General features: G+C 44.0%; 1 protein-coding gene and 1 long non-coding RNA gene across 2 annotated transcripts; one reads left to right on the top strand and one right to left on the bottom strand.

The window, feature by feature from the left end:
* Positions 1–5,121: 5,121 nt before the first annotated feature.
* LOC134043282 (uncharacterized) lies at positions 5,122–12,214 on the bottom strand. The gene is made up of 3 exons (XR_009933128.1): positions 12,108–12,214; positions 6,224–6,315; positions 5,122–5,942 (listed from the first exon to the last, which is right to left on the bottom strand). It is a non-coding gene; the product is annotated as an uncharacterized LOC134043282 (long non-coding RNA).
* A 3,411-nt stretch (positions 12,215–15,625) lies between these two features.
* Positions 15,626–19,795, top strand: SOCS2 (suppressor of cytokine signaling 2). The gene is made up of 3 exons (XM_062491443.1): positions 15,626–15,837; positions 17,341–17,617; positions 18,475–19,795. Exons 2-3 carry the CDS (start codon positions 17,473–17,475, stop codon positions 18,921–18,923), a joined length of 594 nt encoding a protein of 197 aa, XP_062347427.1. The 5' UTR covers positions 15,626–15,837; positions 17,341–17,472; the 3' UTR covers positions 18,924–19,795.
* Positions 19,796–21,071: the final 1,276 nt, after the last annotated feature.

The raw sequence follows: 21,071 nt of genomic DNA, 5'->3' as shown, positions 1-21,071 counted from the left end.
TTCTCAAATATCTGAGAATTACTGTGTGCATTCATGGTTCATGGGTTTTTTTTTGTTTGTTTGTTTAATCCCACCCCAACTGCCACTCAGTGAGAATGCTGTGTTCATACATAAACTGGAATAGCTGTATCACAGTAGAAGTTGTTTACATCAGCAAGGTAATCTCTGCTCTTTGTAGTGTACCAAGGAGGAAGGATTGACCCTTTATTACATAAACTGCTTTGAATTAAAACAACTTCATTGCTTTAGCATTTTGTAATGCTTAAATGTTCTTCCTCTTGTAATAGTCTATGTCATGTAGCATTTTTTTTCTTCAGGAAAAGGAAAAAAAACTTTTGTTCCAGTCTAGTTTTAGGCATCAGCCCTCTGATGGAAATGGCTAGCTTGGAACATTGTGCCAATGCGGAGATCCCAGTGACTTCATAAAGCCTTCTTAGGATATCCTTCTAAATAATCAGAAAATAATGATCTCATATACATCATATATTTTTATTGCATTTCCCTTCCAAAGCAATTTGGATAACCTAGGAAGGGCTTTGTTTTTTCTGTTAGTCTAGTGTCATTTTGCCAGTGTGCGTTTTCTACAGATTTTGCTAGAAGTTGAGCACCGCTCATCTCCTCAGTTGAGAAGTTGAGAGAAACTGCTGGTTTCTAAAGATACTACTGAATAACCTTTTTTCCCTTGAACATCCTTTATTTGTGAAAAAAGCAACATTGAATGTGCGTAAAAAGACTGCCTTTAAATAGTTGTGGAAATTTTTACAGAAAACTAGTGCCAGTGCATATTTCCGTCCAAATGCTGGGTAGGTGATAATGGTTTATCACAGCAGAGCATGAAATCGTTCTGCTCCTTCACTCTATTGTGCTTATAAGATACCAGAATCTGCTCAAGCTACCATCAGCCAAGTGATTTTGGCTCCCTGTTATGGTGTGTCATAGTAAGTCTGCTGTTGTGAAGTAATGTCTGTGGGGTCTCTGGGAACGATGGCTGCTCAACTCTCTTAAGTTCAATTGCATGAACATAATTGTGGCTTTTTCTGCCTGGACTATAACTTTTAAAATAGTCCAGGCAGAAATTACTACAGATTAAAATTGTAGTAATTTGTAGTACAACACATTTTGGTATTTTCATCAATTTGTGGTGCCTGGTAAGGACTCTGGTGTGTAAGTGAGCTTACATCTTGTGCAGTGTTTTGTTATGCTCAGATGCATAAAACTGAGTTCCCTTTATTTTTGGAAGGTTAGGACATACTTTGTTACCATTTGACTTCAGTGTAAGAAGAGATATCCTTGGACTAATTTAAACTTCCAATTATTTTCCCCTGTTCTTTTCCCCATGTTTTTGCTTACTGATGCCTAATGCTGCTAAGAAATTTTGCTTTACAGAGAAACCTTCTTTTATGACACTTGTCTGTTCTTGCCTGTTAAGCCCTGTTTGTGATCAAACATCCACTATTCACTGTAGAAATACTGGATTTCATAATGTTTCCCAAACACTTCTCGATGTTTTTCAGGCATTTTGAGAGCTAAAAATCTATTATGTGCTTGGCTGCTATCTTTGAAGTACTTCCTCTTCTGCCCATTGGCTGGAAACTGTCTAAAATACATGTTCACTACCTGTACCCTTTTGTTATTAATTTGTAACAGTGATCTTTCCCTGCACTGTGCTGCTGCCTTCAATGTTACTGTGTTTTCTTTTACTAAATATTTTTCCTGGGTTACCCGAGGTATGACACAATTAAAATAGTGCTTTCACAATCTGAAGCTCTCTTGGTTTTCTAGGTCTCAAACAACAGTCATTGTTTCTCTTCACTCGAAAACTTAGAATTCAGAATTCATCCACTTGATTATTGTTCTGCTTCTATGCAAACAACAAAAAAAACCCCAAAAAAACACAACAAAACAAAAAAGATTTGAAAGTTAGTTTGGGATTTCTGTTTTCTGTTGCTCTTGTTCTTTGCTTCTTGTCCTTGTTCTCTTTCTGAAAACTTAAGTTGCATAAAATTCACAATATTAAGTCTGTTCTGGCACTTTGTATCCAAGTTTGGGCACTTGGCCATTTGCTTTGTATCTAGGAGCTATTGGGTGTTCCAGAGGGTTTTAGGCTGGTCGCAGTGTATAGTAGACAGTTGGGCACATCTTAGCTGAGGGATTTCTGGTTTTTAAATGTCTCACTACCAGTCTCCTCAGCCTTGCTTGCCCTGCATGCCATTAGAGAACTCTTGTTTCCATCGTGTATTAAAAATCTGACCTTTAATTCCCAGAATCACAGAATTGTTAGGTTTGGAAGGGACTTCTGGAGATCATATTATCCAACACTTCTGTGAAGGCAGGGTCACCTGCAGCAGGTGACCAGGTGCATTTGGAATGTCTGCAGAGGAGAAAACTGCACAACCTCCTTGGGCAGCCTGTTCCAGTGCTCCCCAACAGGAATTCGGACCATTTCAATCACAGCTCAATTAATCTCGGCGCCTTAATGAAAAGAATTCTTTGCCCTCCTCTGACGAGCCCCAGGTTAAAACAAAAGGGATGCTTTTGAGGCGGGTTTTTCCCTTGCTGTGCAGGCTGTGCGTGGCACCACCGGGAGGCAGCACCGCACAGAGCCGGACCGGCACCGGGAGCCGGGCTCTGCGGGCAGCTCTCACCTGAGAGGCGGCCCTGGGCTGCTCCACTGGTGACATCCAGGGATGTACTGCGGGAAAAGGAGCTCCCTAGCACCCCCCAAAGGCCTTGGATTTAAAGGCTCAAAGGTTTTTTTACCTGATTGCTTTAACTTTTGTAGGGTGTCCCAAGAGACTTAAAAAAAAGCTCCACCACCCCAGTCTGGGAAAAAAAATGAGTGGACAGTGGGGCAGTAATGGGACCCAAGTGTCAAGTGTCATGACATAGTTTCACTCCCCCATGATTACACTGGAGGCAGCAGGTACCCACTTGCCCATCTGCCCACCCATCCTTCCCTCCCTCCCCACCCCTCCAGCTATTAAGTTCTATAGGAAACTTCTCTCTTGCTGCTGTTGTAATAGCTCTGAACTTCATCTGTCATGTCCAAATTCTCCTATACCACAATAAATCGTTGTGGTAGGTCATTACAAGTCATGGTACCAACTGCTTGTTAAAGTTAGCACTGCATTTCTCAGTTACTCCAGTCTTCATGAATTTTAGCAGCTTCTCTGCTGTAATTTCTCACATGCTCGTTCTGTCCTCGAAGCCAATGCAAAGTTATGAAATTGAGAGATCAAATAAATGTAGGCTGCATTTCTCATCTGTAATAGATGATGCATATTTTCTTTTAATGCTCCAATATAACAAAATTAACCCAGAGCAAACACACTAGTCACTGGTATAAAGGAAGAAATTGTGTACCTACAATACATAAAAGTTGGGGTTATCTCCAAGATTGAGACAGATCCAAATTAGACATCTAAATCTGAGTTAATCTTCACAGGCTCCCCTTATGGTCAGCACAGAAAAAGTACATGCACAAGGCAATTGATCTTATTTTAACGTCTTAGTGTCTAGAATATGTCAGCCAGCTGTCCTCTGGAGATGCATTTTCCTTTTCTGTGAAGGGAGGGTGAAGATGAGATTCAGATACCTGTACTGATTTTTAAATTTTTTTTAAATTTAGGAGCGCATCTGTGCAAAATACTCTTTAAGATAAAACCATTTTTGGTGTTTCTGCTAGCCTGCAATAGCATGTTGTATGTATATAGGAGTTCTTGGTTTTCTATGCAGAATAATTCACACACATTTAATTTGTAATCAACCCTCTAATGCTGAAAATAACAAGCTGTTTGGAGAAATAAGGGAGTGATTTATATTTTTTTCTGGCACCTCTTATAAAATATGCCTGTGATTTCAACTGTTATCTTTAGGTACTTCTACAAAAACAAACATGATTAATTATGGTTTACTGGGCAATTTGCATGTATTTATCTGAAACTTTAAATACAATTGCTACAGAATGTTTGTCCCACTGTGTATAACTACAGCTGTTGGAACACTGCAGATGAGACAGTGGGAAGTATGTGGAAGCTGTATGAACTAAACAGCATGTTTGGTCAGCAATTTTGCATCTCATGGCTTCTGGAGAAGAAGTTTATGGCCTGGCATGTCACTTTATTAAGCATCATGATATAGGTGAGAAGTGATAATCAAAGTTTTTCATTGTGTAGAGACAACACAAGATGTTGGCACAGCCAACAGAACTAGGAAGCTTTGCCAACTGGTCTTTATGAAACATAAGTACAGAAAAAATGGTGCTTATATTCAGGTTTACTGCTTGTCAAGATGAAAAACAGTGTCAGGTCAGAGGCAGTTTACCTTTTTAAATAAGACCAGTTTTGACTGCTACCAAAGTTTAATTCCTCAGCAAAAGGACCTCCCTACCAGCAAAGTGTGAGAGGATTTAAAAAAATCTACAAAAACTGTTTTTTAGCATCTCTTCTACTAAAACTAATAAAATGTTGACCATGAAAGTTACGGAGAAAATTTAAATGAACAGTGAAAAGTTACTGCACTAAGTCATTACCATGTTGAATAAAAATTAACCTAAGTAAAAGATTAAACTATTGAAGCATGACCCGCCTGTGCAAACATGTATTTCCTACTTATTAATGGTAACAAAACAGAGCTTAATAGCTTCATGCAAAGATGAGCGCTTTTTAAACACTCCTAATCATTAGTACCAAGTTTTTTAAACACTGCTGAAGTTTCTTGTCTTAAATACTGCTAGTTTCTCATTCAAACGGGTTTGATTTGTTTAAACAAATAATACGCTAAGTACTGTTTTTCTGAAGTCAGTGTCTGTAGGAGTTACACTGCATCAGAGCTGTGCTGCAGGAATCACCTTTGCTTTACTTAAGACAAACTGATGATTTCTATTGAATAATAAACAAATGCTAGGAAAAATATTCCCTTTACCCTTAGTTTGTTACCATTTGTTTGGCTGGTATAAGTAACATAAGGCTGCATCTCCTTTTTAAAATTTATTTTGTAATTTTTAATACTGACTGGTTTTAGTATGGGTTCATTTGTTATTTTCCAAGAACAGATGTTTACAGAATTCCCTTTCCCCTGTGCCGTTTTTCCTACAGTTAAAATCCTGGAGTGACAGAGTGGCAGCAAACTCCACAATATTTAGAACCAGATTCAGAAAAAAGGATTTGCTATTCAGAGTAGAAGCACAGAGCAAATAAAATTCACGAAAGAAACATGCTGTGTGTTGGCTGCATGGGGTTACAATTCACTGACTTTATATGGCCGTATTTGTTGGAGAAAGATTTGAAGTGAACCCAGAAGAGGCCACTGGTAAGGCTGAAAGGTGACACAGTGGCCTGTGAGAAGAGCAGCAGTGGTTAGTACCTTCACAGTGCCTTGTCCAGCCCAGGGACAAAAACTTGAATTAACAGAATTGGGCGAGCTTTTAGTTTCAATACGACCATGATTTTAACTCATGACTTTGTGGAAATAACGCAGGAAAAGCCTGGCATTTCTTTAACAGTGCTGCATTTATTCTGCAGTGAAAACACCTGTGTAACTCTGGCAGGTGAAACCAGGACCCTGGGCTTTACCACACCCGAGGTGGCACCAGCAGCAGGGAGATGTTCAGGATCCCTCCAGGCACGATGTTACCGTGGCAGGCTGGGAGCAAGCTCAGGTCCCCACTGCTGCTCCCACACCTCCTCATTGCCTCCCCCTGTTCCACAAATCCTCCTGAGAGCAATGGCTTCCCACTGCTGCAGGAACAGCACCAAGCACCACTCCCAAGGTCACATCTTGCTTGACTTCACCAGATGTGCTCTTCCAAACCACCCAAGCTGGCTGTGCCCTCAGTCCCTACTGCATCCCACAATGTACAACACGTACCCTCGCTCTGATGCTAGGAAAGCACCCTTCTCACTGGCCACAGGACAGTTTCACAGCACTTCACAAACTTCAAACTGAAAGATAACACAGAAAAATCAGAATTGCATGTTGGGTCTGGAGGGGCACTGAAAAGGTCCAAGTAGGACTGTGGGATATGAATATGGGAGTCTGCACTAGAGAGAACTAGCCCAGCTAGTGGGAATATAAGCCATATATATTCCTTTTACATTCCCAGTGTAAGTCCTTCTTGACATCAGAAGAGACTTTTTTTAAAATTTAGAAATACAAGCTTGGCCTCTGAAATCAGGTAGTGTGAACCCACAGCATTTTTAGAGATTACCTGATCTCAGATTACCTCAGATTACTCACACGCCTAATTAGTCTTTTCTAAATAATTTCAGTCACCAGTCCCGAGTCTCCAGTTCAGAGATGCCCCAGTTGAGACTCCTGTAAAAATAAAAGGATTTTTCTTCTGAATAAACAAATATGCAGAGAAGAAAGTGCATTTCTGTAAGACCAAACAAAATCTGGATTTAGGAGCAAGCATCTTACACAGTCAATGCTGGAGTTAATGAACCATACCAAAGGTCACTAAATGTCATTGTTCTGTAATTTTCAGTCCTCAGAGGATCAAAGAAATCCGAAGAAAAGGTTCAAGTTGAGACACTTGGCAAAATAATGAGGTGAAAGGCTTCCAAAGTTTTCTGGAGGATAAAACCCCGCAGTAATTGGACCTAATTCTTTAAGATCTTCATTTAGGCATTAATAAATAAAAATGTGTATCCGCTTTAGGGTTCATGAAATGTCGACAAAATAAAATAGCAGAAATGTCAACAAAAGAAAATAGTAAAAACCAAAAACCATAAAAACCAAGGAGCTGTTTTACAGTAATTCTCAGGGTATAAGGTGTTTGTTTATTCAAACAACACTGTGGCACTGGCAAATAAGCTGTTCCCTTTAAATACCTTGCCAGGTTTTTTTTTGTTTTTTCTTATTCCTGTTCAGCTGTACTTGTGTGATAAATTAATTTTGCTAGAAATACACTACCAGTTCAGCACAGATTTTTTTAACCATTGGTCTCCTTACCTGGCATATTTTGACCCCTTAGAACAGTTAGAGCAGCCCAAGGAACCAATCTTAAAATCCCAAAGGAGATTAAAAGATACACTTCAGCAATTGACTGAAGTGTAGCTCAGAAGCATAACTGATCAGTCATTTGAAGAATTTAGTTGTTGTTGCTGTGTCTTTTTGATCAGCCTGACCACAGGGACCTAACCCTAACCTTCTCGCTAAGAAGAAATTTTGACTAGATTGTGAAAGCCTCTAGAAATAAGCTGTTTTTAAGTGCTAAGCATATAAGTGCAAATTGACTTGAAACAGCTGTTATTTACATTCTGTGGACACATGATTTCACTCCCTGATGGACAGGGGAAGAAAAAAAGCCACTGAAAGATTGAAATCCCCTTAAAGAAATTGGGAAAATTTGGATCTAATAAAAATACATGAAATGAACCACATTGTTGGTTCATAGAATAAATTGGTAAAGCTTTCTAGGTTTACCACCATAACATTATACAGCCCACCTGCCAGGAGGACTTGAAGAACTCCATGTATTTCTTGGAGAAATTTGGGGGAGGGGTTGAAGGTTGAAGGAGAGGTCGAATTGATATGCTGAAACAAAGGCATGTGAACAAATTCATGTTTCAACCTTTTGTGCAATGGCTAACTGATAACCTGGCATTTTCAAAAATAGTTCCCCAGAACAAAGCCCCCATTCACAATAAGATTTTGCTATGGTCTTAGGTTAGCTTGAGATTATGTTCTGGAAAAATTATAAAAACGCCTGAAAAACGTAAGCAGCATATTCTAGACTAGTGTGCCTGAAAGTAGAGGACTGTGCTGGAGGGAAAAGAAAGCACAGTGTGAAAGTTGCACCCTTTGTAAACTCAAGCTTTTTACTGGCCTGGCAGAGGCCCTCCTGCATGTCCTCTGTTTACCTGGAGCAAGTCCCTGCTGTCACAAACTCCACTGCAAAGCTCATGCTCCCTCCTGCTTCTATTTGTAACATCACCAGCAAACACCCAGAGTAGAAAGAAATAACACTCTCCTCAGGAAAGCTAAGGCATGTTCAAAAATGTACACAAAATAAAACCCACTCAGATCAGGATTCTGGGACAGGGAATTAAAGGTGGGATGGTTTTGCTGGCTTTTCCTTATGGAAGGAAAAGGAAGGAGTTGACATAACCAATACAGCTAAAGCTCAAGCACCACAGAGCCACTTGATTCTTAAGAGCTTGGGGAATGACTTCCTCCAAGATTAGTTCTGTTTAGGGCTTAGGATTGCTTTGTGCCTGCCAGCACACAAAAACTGTCATAACACAGGCAAAGGTAGGACAGACATTTAATTCTTGTTCCATTTTAGGTACACTTTTAGCTGCTGTTCTGTCTGACACAAAGGATACATCCGATGGCTAAGTGCATCCTTTCCTTCCTCACCAGAACAAAGGCTGATCTACAGCAGCAGGTTTTGCAGCTTCCTTCTGTCTAGCATCATGTGGCATGAAATGCTGGGGAAAAATTCTGCTGTGCCTCAGGCATTTTTCTAGATCACATGTATTCACAGAGGGATAATTTATCAGAGAAATGTGCTCTAAAGAGACTACCAAAATTAGTGTTAAATTTTGAAATGTAGGGCAATGGCACTGAAAGTCAGAAAATATGTCCAGCCCAAACTCACACTTTATAAAACACTTCACATATTTTGTAATAATTAGGGTATTATTTTCCCCTCCCCTGTTAATTTATAAAGACAGAGAGATAATAAAAAACTTAAGCAAATCTGAATTTGGTTACACAGAGCCATCTGTTAATTCTGGTATATGGCGGTAGAGGGCATCTAAGGACTTCAAGTAACATATGGTAAGGGATTAAAATCAGATGACTGAAGGAGTTATTACTCTCCCCCCAGGCCGTTCACCCCACCTCCAGGACAGAATTGCCACCTCATGACCAAACAGCTCACGAGGCTGCTCCTCATCGATGGCAGTTTTGAGCCACACTGAAACTGGGGTTGTTTTTAAAACACCCTTCTGAAAGCTGAAGTTGTTAAGGAGGAGATGCACTGGTTATTTTCCCTGCTGCAGGCAGAGCTCTGTCAGAGCCACAGGACAGTTTTGGGTACAGTACAGGGGGAGATACTGCTTCAAGCAGCCTGTCCAATTATATCTACTACTGTTTTGAGCTTTAATTTCCACATACCTGGAAAAACTGCTTGCAGGAGGAACAAGCAATTCTGGGAATGGACAGACTGTGCCAAGAAAAGGCAAACTGTGGACCAAAGCTCTTTCCTTAAGCAGAAAGAGTAGCCCTACGTGTGTTTCCTCTCCTGAGCCTAAAACCTGCCAGCCTGTCTGGCCAGTATTTCAGTTTACGTCCTCCCAAAATGCCAGTCCGATACAGGACGATGCATTGAGCCACCCTGACAAAAAGCAAGCACTAATCCTGACAAACAGAGAGAAGGTAGCTGGCAGCTAGCACCGTTTTCTTGTCGTCTGTCCAGGTTTGTATGACATTCCACATCCAGCCTCTCTTTGTACTGAAGCAGGCCTATCTTGAGCCAAAAGAAGCCAACACGTCAGAGGCAGGTTAAGCTCATTACCTGACACTAACGCTCAATGCACTAATCTGAAAAATGTATTTGATTGAGCTCAGCAGCATATTCACATACAAAAGGCAACATATTTTCAATTAACTGTAAGAAGTTTAATGTTTTATAAATACATTAGTAAACGCTGATTATCCTGTTATCCAAACTCCTAAGTACAGCAACACGTCAGGCCTTATGCTGAAGTCTATTATAGCCTTAGCCTGAAATTTAGAAGTGGCTCATGCCCAGAAAAAGGTTCTACAACTCATTTAATGATTCACAGTACTCCTAAAATGATATTCATCTGTCTGCTCTCCATGGCAGCACTTTCAATCATAAACACTTAATTGTAGGAATTCATCCTCAAGGCCAAATAGCTCTGGGTGAATTAAACTATCCTTAATGTAAGAACTAGAACAGTGATTTAAAATTAATCTTTTTCTGATGGGAGGCCGTTTATTCAGAGACACATAACCCAGTTTCTACTTCACTTTTCACTCAAAAATCTCCCCTTTAGAGATAGCCACTGCATCACCTGCTTTAGTTTTCCTTATTAGTTTCAAAATTGACTCTCCGCCAACAAAGAACTTTATTACTTATGGATTGGCAAAGCATAGGAGAGCTGCCTTCATGCTGTCTGTCAGGAAAACTTTTTTCACAGACCTTACTTGCTCTCTTTTACTTTGAGGCGTAGGACTTGCAACTGGCAGAAAAACATCTCAAGCCTCCTCAAGCATAAAAGGCTTGTTTTTTCTGGCAGCTTCTAGGACGAGAATGCAAGATTTCACAGCAACTTCAGCTATGCTATCTCTAGGATTTTTCCAAAAAAAAAAAAAAAAAAAGAAAAAAAAGAAAACAACCAAAAACACAAAACCAAGGGTGTATGTTTCTCCAAAAAATCCAAGACTTCAGGGAGCACGGTTCTGAACATGTGTGTGTATAGGTGTAATGCATATATACACCTATATGCTCTTTCTCAGCCAAAAAAACAAGGTAAATAAATATTACAGTCACAGCATTTTATGCTGTAATCTGAATATTAAAATCCTATCAAATATCCTCCTAGAAGTTGTTGGAAAAGTCTGTATCAAAAATGGTCCTTTCCAGCAGTCCTTTTTTCTACCATGTTAATGAGAAGAATGCATGAATGGGAAGAAAATGCTATCAAAGCATATATATTTACCACTTATTCTCCAGTACCCTTCAGCAATATTTAGATATTTTAGTCAGAGTGAAACTCGATAATTCACAAAATAACATAGTGATAGACCAGAATTCTGCTGTTTATAAAGAAGCCTAACATAACATAAAGTAAAAACTGCTGTGTAAATTATCTTTTTTTTTTTCCTCAGTACCCTGTGTCACCATGTTCTACTTTTCCTTTACATGCCTATCCAAAATATTTTTATGCTATTTTGGTTTTACCTTAAATTGTAAATAATAAATTGGAGAAACTAAGCAAGCACTACTTTTAATTATTTTCACTGAAGATCCCAATTGTGTAGGTAACCTCTTACTCAATGCAGTTCAGGCCTTTACTTTCAGATGGTAGATAGCACAGGATGAGATGAGAGATGGACTTAAATGCCACCTTTTTATGGTCAGTTTTGTGCTTGTCAGTTATTACCTGTCTACTTGTCCACTGAATCAAAGGGAATGATCCTTTTTATCAACTGTCTCTGAAAGAAAATAATCTGAATGTTATTTTAAAGTATTACTCTCTTGCTGCCATCTTTTGATGTTTGCTTTTAAATTATAAGTGCTGGTTTCTTTTTAGAGCACCCCTGATTCATAGAAATTATTCACTGAATTATTTTGTTATTCTCCTTTACCAAATGTATATTATCAAGAAAGGCAAAGCATTCACATGTGAATAGATAAAAATGGCAGGAAATAAGGTGGCAGCTGGTAAAGAGCAAAACTATTTGGTATAAATCTCAGTCTATTTCATCAAAACATTCTGTTCCTCAGGCAGCTGGAAAGGGCAGGGTGATCCCATGCATTAAACTATTTGTTTTCTCTATGTTTTATTTATTATGTTTTTGGAACTCTTTGTGAAATAAGCAAACCTTTCTCCTAACTGCTAAGTGAGAAATCCTCTAAGAGTTCACATTGCAGACCTCGTTCGTGCTGTGGAGTTACAATTAACTCATTCCAATTTGCTGGAGCTGAAGGCTCAGTATTTGTATTTCTCTGCTCAAAAACCAGACTGTAATCCCAGGACAGGGAGAAACCATGGCAGCTGTACATTGTTATTTAGACTAGTTCAGGTAAACAGTTGTCAAAACACAGTCAATAAGTAGATGTATGTAATAAGCAATAGCTGCCCTTTTAACTGAAGGGGATTTTAACTGCCCAAATGGTATGTCATGGATAATGGATATTCTGTACTGCATCTTTGGGAACTTAGGGATGAAGAGAGCAAGGAAAGGCCCCTTGTATTCTTCCAGGTAGCTAGGTAAATCTATCTTAATAAATCAGTAAATCTTTGCAGTGAATCAGAGCAAATTTAGCAAAATCAGCTGAGTCAGAAACACATTACCCTCCCTCTGCTCACATCATATTATATAAATAAATCAGCATACTAGCTCACCAGTGAACTTGGCATACTTTTCAGGAACAGAGTGAAAATAATTTCTAGTAACAGGCGCTTCGCAGGACTGTAAAAACGTTGCTGCCTCCTTCCTTGGTCATGAAAGGGATTTTTGCCTGAAGGAAAAATAAAAAATAAATTTACTGACCCTTCCCTGTCTTGACCATATGTATTTGAAATCATCAGAAACAGTATATTCTGCTTGTGATTGTCAAGAACTCTCAGTGTTCATATTTTCACTACCAATATAAAACTTGATTAAAAATATCTACTACATATGGATGATATACAGTCAGAACCAACATTCACGAATAGTAGAAAGTATCTGGGAAAAAAACAGGGATTGCTTAAGTTTGTGCCTTTCATCTCTAGTCGGATGATATGCCTCTAGAACAGGCTCAGAAGAATTCATATTTGCATATGTCCAGCAATATTTGTTCTAGAATTGCTACCCCAAAACACACAGATTAAAAATAAATAAAGCATTTGGTTTGAATGGTAGATAGAAGTTTTAAATCCCCACTTGTATATACTTTTCATATTAGTGACTGTTTAGAAGAACTACTGTTTGTTACATGGCAGATTAAAAAACCCAATTTTGTTTACATGATGGAAAGCTAAGTTTTCTGAGTCTGCTCCTTCTTTTCTCTTTGTCCATTTCATATCTTTCTCTAACTCCATTCTGATTTTTATAAAGTAAAACTCTTCAGGCAGACCAAACCTGTCTTAAATATCCCAGTGCCAAAGAAGCTAAAAAGTAGCTTTAAGTAGTTTAATGCACTACAAACGGCCCATAGTCCCAAAAGTAATGTAATTTAGTCACCTTTTCTTACCCTTACAACTATTTCTTTTCTCTCCTATGACTGTATGAAAGACTCATGCAGACAGAGGAGAAAAAGAGCAAGTAACATTGTTGAAAGAAACAGTGAAATCCAAACGTACTCCAGTGAGCATATAGCTCTTTCAGATGTCTCAAGCCAGAGAATAAAGGTAACTGTGAACCAGAGCACTCTTACGAGGTGTCAGTATTGTCATTTAAAGATCGATTTGCAGTTTTTAAGTTTGAATTTCATTACTCTTGTAAGTTTATCAGATATTTATTGCTATTTTTAAGAGACATTAAGTTCTCATGAGAAAAAATTAACAGAACTCTGTTTAGGAAAGATCCTGCTGATATACTGCCTATTTAATTTTTATGCTACCTTTTTCATAACAATATCTGAAGTTTTAAGTAACAAACATTTATTACATTCTTCTGTTCTTGTTTCTCATTCACCACATAAATCGTGGTCTTCCTCCCTCTGCCTTTATAGCAACCAGCTGTGGTTTCAGAAACAAATTATTATGACTTCAAGTGATGAATAAACAGCAGAAGCAAAGGAAGTCCTTAGATACTATCCACATAAAAATCCCATTAATAAAATAACACAGAAAAAGAGAACTACAGCAAAGCTGTAAAAAAGCAGCTTTGCATCTAGACAAGACGTATTCCTTTTCTCCAAGATGCATTAGTGAACTTCAAAGAAATAGCCTTAATTTGAACACTGTGATATCAGAACAACATATATTTGAGCAAAAGCTCTGTACCTATATATACAGAATTATTTTAGAAATAAAAAGATATCTGTATAAATTTTGTTTTGTTGTTCTGAACACAGTGAAGTCAGTGCCATTCTGAAAAAGTAATGGAGATTTTTTGCAAGCTCTCACGTCATAGGTAGCTGAACTGTCAACTAAGTTACAAGGGGCACAAACCTATAATCTCCCCTCTTCACATCGAACCAACGAAAAAAACTCAGTGGGGATTCCATAACCATCACTGGAGGCTGGATCTGAGGCTATCTGGACTTCACAGACAAAATCAGGAACAAGAATGACCTTCAAGACCTAAATTGTTTTAAACCATTTCTGAGAATGCTTAAGAAAGCCCGTGTTTGTTCCTCAGACCTCATTTTAAATCTATGCTGCTGCCAGTGATTAAAACCACCTTTTTTTCATAAACTGAATAAGTTAAATTCAAAAGCACCCAGGCATTACAAACAGATGAAATCACACTGACCAATATTTCACTTAACAAAGTAGATTAAATTTTTCTTCCTCAGATTAATTTACCTAATTACTAAATAACAGAACTTATTTTTTAAGATAACTATTAATTCTCTTCTCGCCTGATGCTTAAGAATTATAAGCAATAATTGTTACAAAATCCTTCAGGATTTGTAATCCTTCCTCAGTCCTTATTTTTATTTTTATTTTTTTTTAAGAAACGCTGCATTGCAGACGTTAGTGGGGAGTGCGACCCAAGGCAGAGTCTCAGGGTGGGAGTTCTCTCTGTGCAGGGGAGCTGCTCTGCTCCCTCAGTCCAGCCTCATACATATTCATTTACCCCTCTGATAACAAAGCCTCCCTCCCCTCTCCCGCCCCGATTTTTAAAGATATTATCTTCTATTATTTTATAGGTTTGGGGTTCTTTCCTGATTTTTTTTAAAAAGACACCCCTTAATCCTTTCCCCGTCAATTCTCCCTCCGTGATACTCCCGTGCAATTTACAAGGAGCCCTGACCTGCAGCCAAGGGCTGGGGTGAGACTATTCCGGCTACTTCTGCTTTGTTTCCCCGCTTTTCTTTCCTTTTTTTTTTCTTTTTATTTTTTTTTTCCCCTCGGTGTGTGTGTGTGTGTGTGTGTGTCTTTCTAAAGTCGCCTCGGGGCCGCCGGGGCACCGGCGAAAGGGGGCTGGTTACCGAGCGGCACCCACGGCGCAATCTTTACGTTGAAAAACAGCTTCGTGGTTATTAGAAAAAAAAAAAAAATAATATTTTTTTTAAAAGGGAGGGGGGGGGAGGGGGAGGAAATCGGCGCGCGCAACGGCGGGCAATGGCTGTTTGTAGCAACGAGGTATTCAGCGCCGGAGGGTGAAGGGGGGTGGAGACCAGGGTGGGGTGTCCCGGGAGCTTCGGCCGCCGCAAGTCCCTGGCAGAGAGCTCCTGGCACCGGCCCCCGACGCGCTCCCGGCCCTGCGGGCGGGCCCCGCCGCCGCGCTCAGGTGCCCGCGGCTGCCGGCGCCGGGCAGGCCGGGCTCCCCTCGCCCATCCGGCCCCGGGACCGGCGGCTGCGCTCCCGCGCTCGCCCGGCTCCCGCAGGGGTCCCGCCGTGTCCCGCACGGCCCCGCAGGGCCGGTCTCTCCGCGGCCCCGGGCACTGACCTGCGCGTCGCCCGCGGCTCCGCGGGCGCAGGAGGAGAAGGAGGAGGAGGAGGAGGAGGAGGAGCAGGCGGGGGGGCCGCGGGGCAGCGTTCGGCGACCGCTGCCCCGGCGTGACAGGGGCGGCGGCTCGGTGCGTCGGCCCCGGCTGGCCGCGATCGCGGCGGAGGCGCCGGAGCGGGTCCTGTCACATGATGCGGTTCCTGGAAAGTTCCTGGAAAGCAGCCTTTGTATGTAACCATCCCGGGAGGGGGGAGCGGCGGGGGCAGGATGCCCTCGCCTCGCAATCAAAGGCGAGCAGACCGCCCGCGCCGGGGAAGGGGAGGGGGAGCGGAGGGTGTTGTTTCCCCAGGAGCACCATCTTCCTCCGGCAGCCTCTGTCCGCCACAGCACAGCCTCGACGCTTCTCCCCGGCGGCGGGTGCTGTGTCTCCCCGGCCTCCCGACGCCGCAGGGAGCCAGAACAACCTGACCGCCCCACCTCCAGGCGGCGGCAGCGGCGGCGGCCCCAGCCCCGTCCCACCGAGCCCGGGTGAGTCCCCCTGTCGCCGTCTACCCCCGCCCGCCCCGATGCCCTGCCGCGCTTCGAGAGCCGGCAGCCCCGCTCCCGGTACGGCGCTGCCGACCGCCGGGATGGAGGCTGCCCCGCAGCCGGCGGCAGGCTGCTCCAGCGCTCCTCGCCTCGGCCGGGGGACGCCCGGCTGCAGCCGGCCGCCGCTGCCTCGAAATCCTTCCGTCCCCTCCGAACTCCCGTAGCGGCCGCGCTTCGCGGCTAGGCGCTCCCGGAGTCTCCCTTTCGCAAGGGGTCGCGCCCGGACACCGCTGGCAGGGCTGCTCCCACCTGCGCTCCTCGGCCCCGCGCCCGCAGCCTCTCCGGTGACAGGCGCACCTGCGCCCGGTCACCGAGCCGGCGGCGGGAGCTTCTGCGCGGGGGAAGGAGGGGATGGGCTTTGTCGAGGGGTTCCCGCGTGTGTGCCTCCATATGTTGGGATAGAAACCTGTCAAAACACCCCATCAGTTGCCGCTATAGTTTAATTTGGAGAAGTTTCTGAACTCCGCCGCGGAACTTGCTAGGGGAGGAACCACCTCAGCATAATCCCTCACCTGACGGCTGCTGTGCATCCCCAGGCAGAGACTGCCCGGTTCGCAAGCACCGGCGGTCGTCTCCCGGTTTTCACCGTGAGCCCCGTTCCTCCACTCCGGCCAAGCCGGCTAGGCTCCCCTGGCTCGTATTGCCCGGCTTTGTGTCGCTCCTGATGTGGCGGTGCACCCAGGAGAGATGAGGCTTTTTTTGTCCCTCCCGTTAGCTTCAGCCGAGAGGAAAGATTTTTTTTTTTTTCCTCCCCTAATATCAGTATTTAATGGAGCGGGAAAAGCATATTTCCTGCCCCGCGCTAATTATAGAGCGACCTCCACCGCGCTGCCCCTTCCGTTCCCAAGCGGCCGGAGAGCCCCCGGAGCCGGCGCTCCCGGCTCACCCGCCCCGCAGCTCCCCGAGTACGGCGCTGCCCGACAGGAGATCTCCCACCCCAGGAGCATGGCCCGCGTCGGGTTCCCGTTCCTAGAGGTACGACTTCGCGGATGACCTTACTGGAAGATGTCCGTGCGTACCGTCCGTGCACCGCAGCGGGAAACCCGGGCAGCGCCCAGGCTGGGGCCCCTGCCCCGCTCTGCTGGTTACCCCTCCTCTCTCGTACCTTTACGTGCTCGGCTCTCCCCCACGACCTCCTGCCTCCCCAAAAGTCCCAGAGCTGCCGGCCGGGCTCTCCTGCCCCAGCCGAGAGAGCGGGGCATCAGCGGGCTCGCCTTTGCGGTAAAGCGAGACCACCTTCTCCGGCCGCCGCCGGGAGCCGAGGACAGGCTGGGCGGCCGAGGGGAGGAGATGTCCCTCCCCCGCTCCGCCGGGAGGTGATCTCTCGCCTCGGGTCCCTCCTCTGGATGCTGGGAAGTTCCGAAGCGGGATCGCCAGAAATACGCTTCGCGTCGGGAGCGCCTCTCGCGGGGCTCGCCTCCTAACCACGCTCTCCGCTCGCAGGCGGCGGCCGGGCTGGGGGCCGGGACCATGCGCCCAGAGCGGCGCTGAACCCCGCGGCGGCGAAGCGGAGCCCTCTCCTGCCGGCAGACCCCGACCTGCGTGCGAGCGGGGCCGCGCCCGCCGCCGCCGCCCATGACCCTGCGCTCCGCCGAGTCCCTGGAGAGCGCGGGGAGCTCCGGGGGGCGCTGGGGGCACCCCGGGGCGGCGGCGCCCGTTGCCGAGGAGTGCCGTGAGGCGGAGCAGCTGGCCGCGGCTATGGAGGAGCTGCGGCGGGCAGGTAAGCCCGGGCGGCGGGGAAGGGGAAAGCGCCCGGGGCGGCGGCGCTGTCCGGGGGAAGGCGGAGCGGCGCGGCGGGGATCCCCACCGGGCCGAGAGGGGAACCGGGCGGCCGTGCGATGCCTGGCCATCGCCGCCCGGCGCTGCGGGGTCCCGTTCCCGCGGCGGAGAAGGGCGGCGACGACTCCGACCTTCCGCGGGCTGCGGCGGCCGAAGCGAAAGCGCCGGCGGCGCCGCGCCCCGGCGGCAGCCCGGGATCGAGGGCCGGGCGCTGCCGCCGGCCGGGGCGGCCGCGGCGCCGCATCCCCTCGGCCCCGCGTACCTGCGCTCCCTTCGCCCGGCCCCGCAGGACGCGGGGTTCGGTTGCGGGCGAAGGGAAGGGCTTCTTGTCTTCATCGCGGCCGCGCCGGGACCGCAGCTACCTCGCCGAAGTTGTTTTCTTATCCCTTTGCTTTCGATCGCTAGACAAAGCTTATTCCAACAGCAGCCTGCTCAGAGTCACCCAAAGCGGGCGTTCTACGGGCTGCCGGCGGACGCGGCGCCGGCCCCGGCGGGAGAGCAGCGGGGAGCCGCGGGACGCGTCCCTGCCCGCTTCAGGGGCCCCGCAGGACTCTGTACCAAAGTTTGTGCGTGTGTATGCATAGATATGAAAATAAAAAGTGACCTGGAAGGCTCTGTCAAAACGAGGCGCGTTGTAAAACAAATGAATTTAAATAGCAAATAAAAATTTACTGCGCCTACATGACTTTAGCTTTCAAACAACAAAAGAAATGGGTGACTAGAAGCGTATCAGCCAGAGAGCAGCTTTTAAAACAAACGGGAATAAACAAATCCCTTCTTTCTCTCATCTTTTAACAGGATGGTACTGGGGCAACATGACTGTTGCTGAAGCCAAAGAAAGGTTACAGGATGCCCCTGAAGGGACCTTTCTGGTTAGGGATAGTTCACATTCAGAGTATCTACTGACTATATCGGTAAAAACATCAGCGGGACCGACCAATCTACGTATAGAATATCAAGATGGCAAGTTTAGACTGGACTCTATCACTTGTGTCAGATCTAGACTTAAACAGTTCAACAGCGTTGTGCATTTGATCGAGTACTATGTTCTTATGTGCAAGGATAGAACTGAAACACCTTCAAATGGAACAGTTCACCTTTACTTGAACAAACCCCTCTATACGTCTGCTCCATCTCTGCAACACCGCTGCAGAATAGCTATAAACAAGAGCACAAATCAGATCTGGGAGCTGCCATTGCCAACAAGACTAAAAGAGTACTTGAAAGAGTATCAATACCAGGTATAAATATATTTTCTAAATGCCTCTAACACAGAGTATCTTTTGAATGCAATTCTTAAAATCAGCCAAAGAACTGAGTAACCAGTTGTACAACTCAGCATGGAATTCACTATCAAAACAGTGGCAGTTCTGGGGGAAAGGTTTTTATTTCAGATGCTACAAAGGGAGACTTTATGTAAAATAACCCCAGTTTGCATCCTTGGGGGTTTGACAAGGTGGTATGCTATTATTGCAAGGAGAGAGAAGCCAGGAATCTGTCCAGATTGTGTTGCTTTGTCAATAAAATGCTGCACTATCAAATGCTTACTGAAGCAGTGGGACCGGGAGAGACTTCGTAAGTGCTCAGAGACATATGAGAGTTTACAAGTATCTCAGTTGTGTGATTCCAAGATTAATTTGGTGCTGGTGTTCATATAATCCTAAAATCTTAGTAGATCACACTGTGATAATCTTGCTAAAGTTATGCAACTAATCAAATCCAGTCAGAAAAATGATCAGTTTTTATTGAACTACTCTCCTGCTTTTCTGCAAGCAAAGGAGTACTGTAAGTAATCAGTCTAGAACTTTGTTTATCAAAGTTCTCTGAAAGCTGACCTTAATAAGAATTGCCACATCTTTCACAGGAACCTAGTATATTCCTGATTATACCAGATTGGTATCCCAGAATCCTTAACATGTTAACATCTTCACAGTGGTGATGTATCCATGCTATTATTATTAAGCTTCTTTTGGTTGAGGCTTTAGAACTATATGTTCCAGGCTTGCAGTTCCAATGTCAAAACATGGATATCATCAGTTACATGTGTCTTCTACAGTGTAGAATGTTTCCTTCAGCCTATTTCCCAAAATATGGGGAGATACAATGTGGACTTTTTTTGGGGGGGGAAGGTGGGGGGGGGGGTTGCTTTTCCTTTTTCTTTTTTTTTTATTTTCTTTATTTCTTTTTATTTTATTTTGTTTTTAAACTTCCAATTCACCATTGTAGCTATCAGATGATTACTTAATAAAGTAAATCAAAGTGCACAACAATCTCCCAATCTTTGTATGGATGGATTTGCTACTATTCAGGAAAGAGTGGTTTTATATAGGAACTTATGTAATTTCCCACCTAATACTCAGATAAATGCACATGTATCAGTGAGGATGAATACCCCTACTTTGCCTTTGTGGTGCTGCTCAAAAGTATAGCTGGATTACATTCAGATTAGTGGCTTAGAGGCTGCCTGCTGAATTCCTGTAGTTGGGTATTAGCACAGGACATTGCTTTTTCTGTTACAGTAGTCTTACAAAGAGGAAGAGGGGACTAAGACCCTCAGTACCCATTTGTCAGCCCAAATGTAAAGTATTTAATAGAAGAATCACACAGTACATAAGAGAGCAGTAAAGAGAGAAACAAGGACATAGAGTCATCCTTAGTCAACAAATTAATAATTTTAATTCTTTCCCTAGCTTATTTGTTAATTAAAGCAAAGACCTGTGCTTGAACAAGGAGGGTTGTCAAGACTTGTAATCTAGCTTTTCCCAGACTGAAATAGAAGGAACATAAAATAATCTTATTTTTCTTTTCTTCTCCTTCTCATAAACTCTGGGACACCAACCAGCTTATTTGTTGCATCTAAACTCACAGTGTTACACACTCAGTTTTGCCTGTAACATGCTGACAGAAATGAGTAGCAGAGCCACTGAGGCATAGTGGATGGTTCCTTGGTATGAAATATACTTCATATGTTCTTGTTCTTTCTGTGGAAAAGGTGGGTTTCTCCTCCTCCATGGCTTAAATTTTCTGTCCCCATTTTCAACTCAAGCTTTAGTATAGAAATGGGAGGAGTTCTCTTCTGAAAAACAAACCAAAATATTTTGTTATGTAAAATTTTCCCCATGTCCTGCCAAAATGTATTTAGAAGTTTTTCACATTATATGGTGACCACTCTTTGGTTCCCATGCCCAAAGAGTTCTTGTATTCTAGGTATGTGTGGTAATCACATGGTTCTTGTCATCAGTCTTGCTAAGATCTGCTACCCTCAGCCTGAGGAGCTTTTCCTGTGAGCAGAGCCTGTCAAAGAACTGTGTTCCTGGGAACACTTTTCATTCTGATGAATCTTTTCTTACAGTTCTTGTCTAGCTCTACCCTGTGGTCAGAGAAATGCTATATGG

This window comes from Cinclus cinclus, chromosome 4 (assembly GCF_963662255.1).
Source record: "Cinclus cinclus chromosome 4, bCinCin1.1, whole genome shotgun sequence".
NCBI lineage: Eukaryota > Metazoa > Chordata > Aves > Passeriformes > Cinclidae > Cinclus > Cinclus cinclus.
Note: the sequence above shows the minus strand (reverse complement) of the source record. Positions and strands in the feature narration are given on the sequence as shown.

What these genes read in the sequence shown, in the direction of transcription:
- SOCS2 (XM_062491443.1), top strand. Translation starts at nt 17,473, where the DNA reads ATGACCCTGCGCTCCGCCGAGTCCCTGGAGAGCGCGGGGAGCTCCGGG. An exon ending in GGAGGAGCTGCGGCGGGCAG is followed by an intron (nt 17,618 to 18,474) that starts GTAAGCCCGGGC and finishes ATCTTTTAACAG; the next exon opens with GATGGTACTGGGGCAACATG.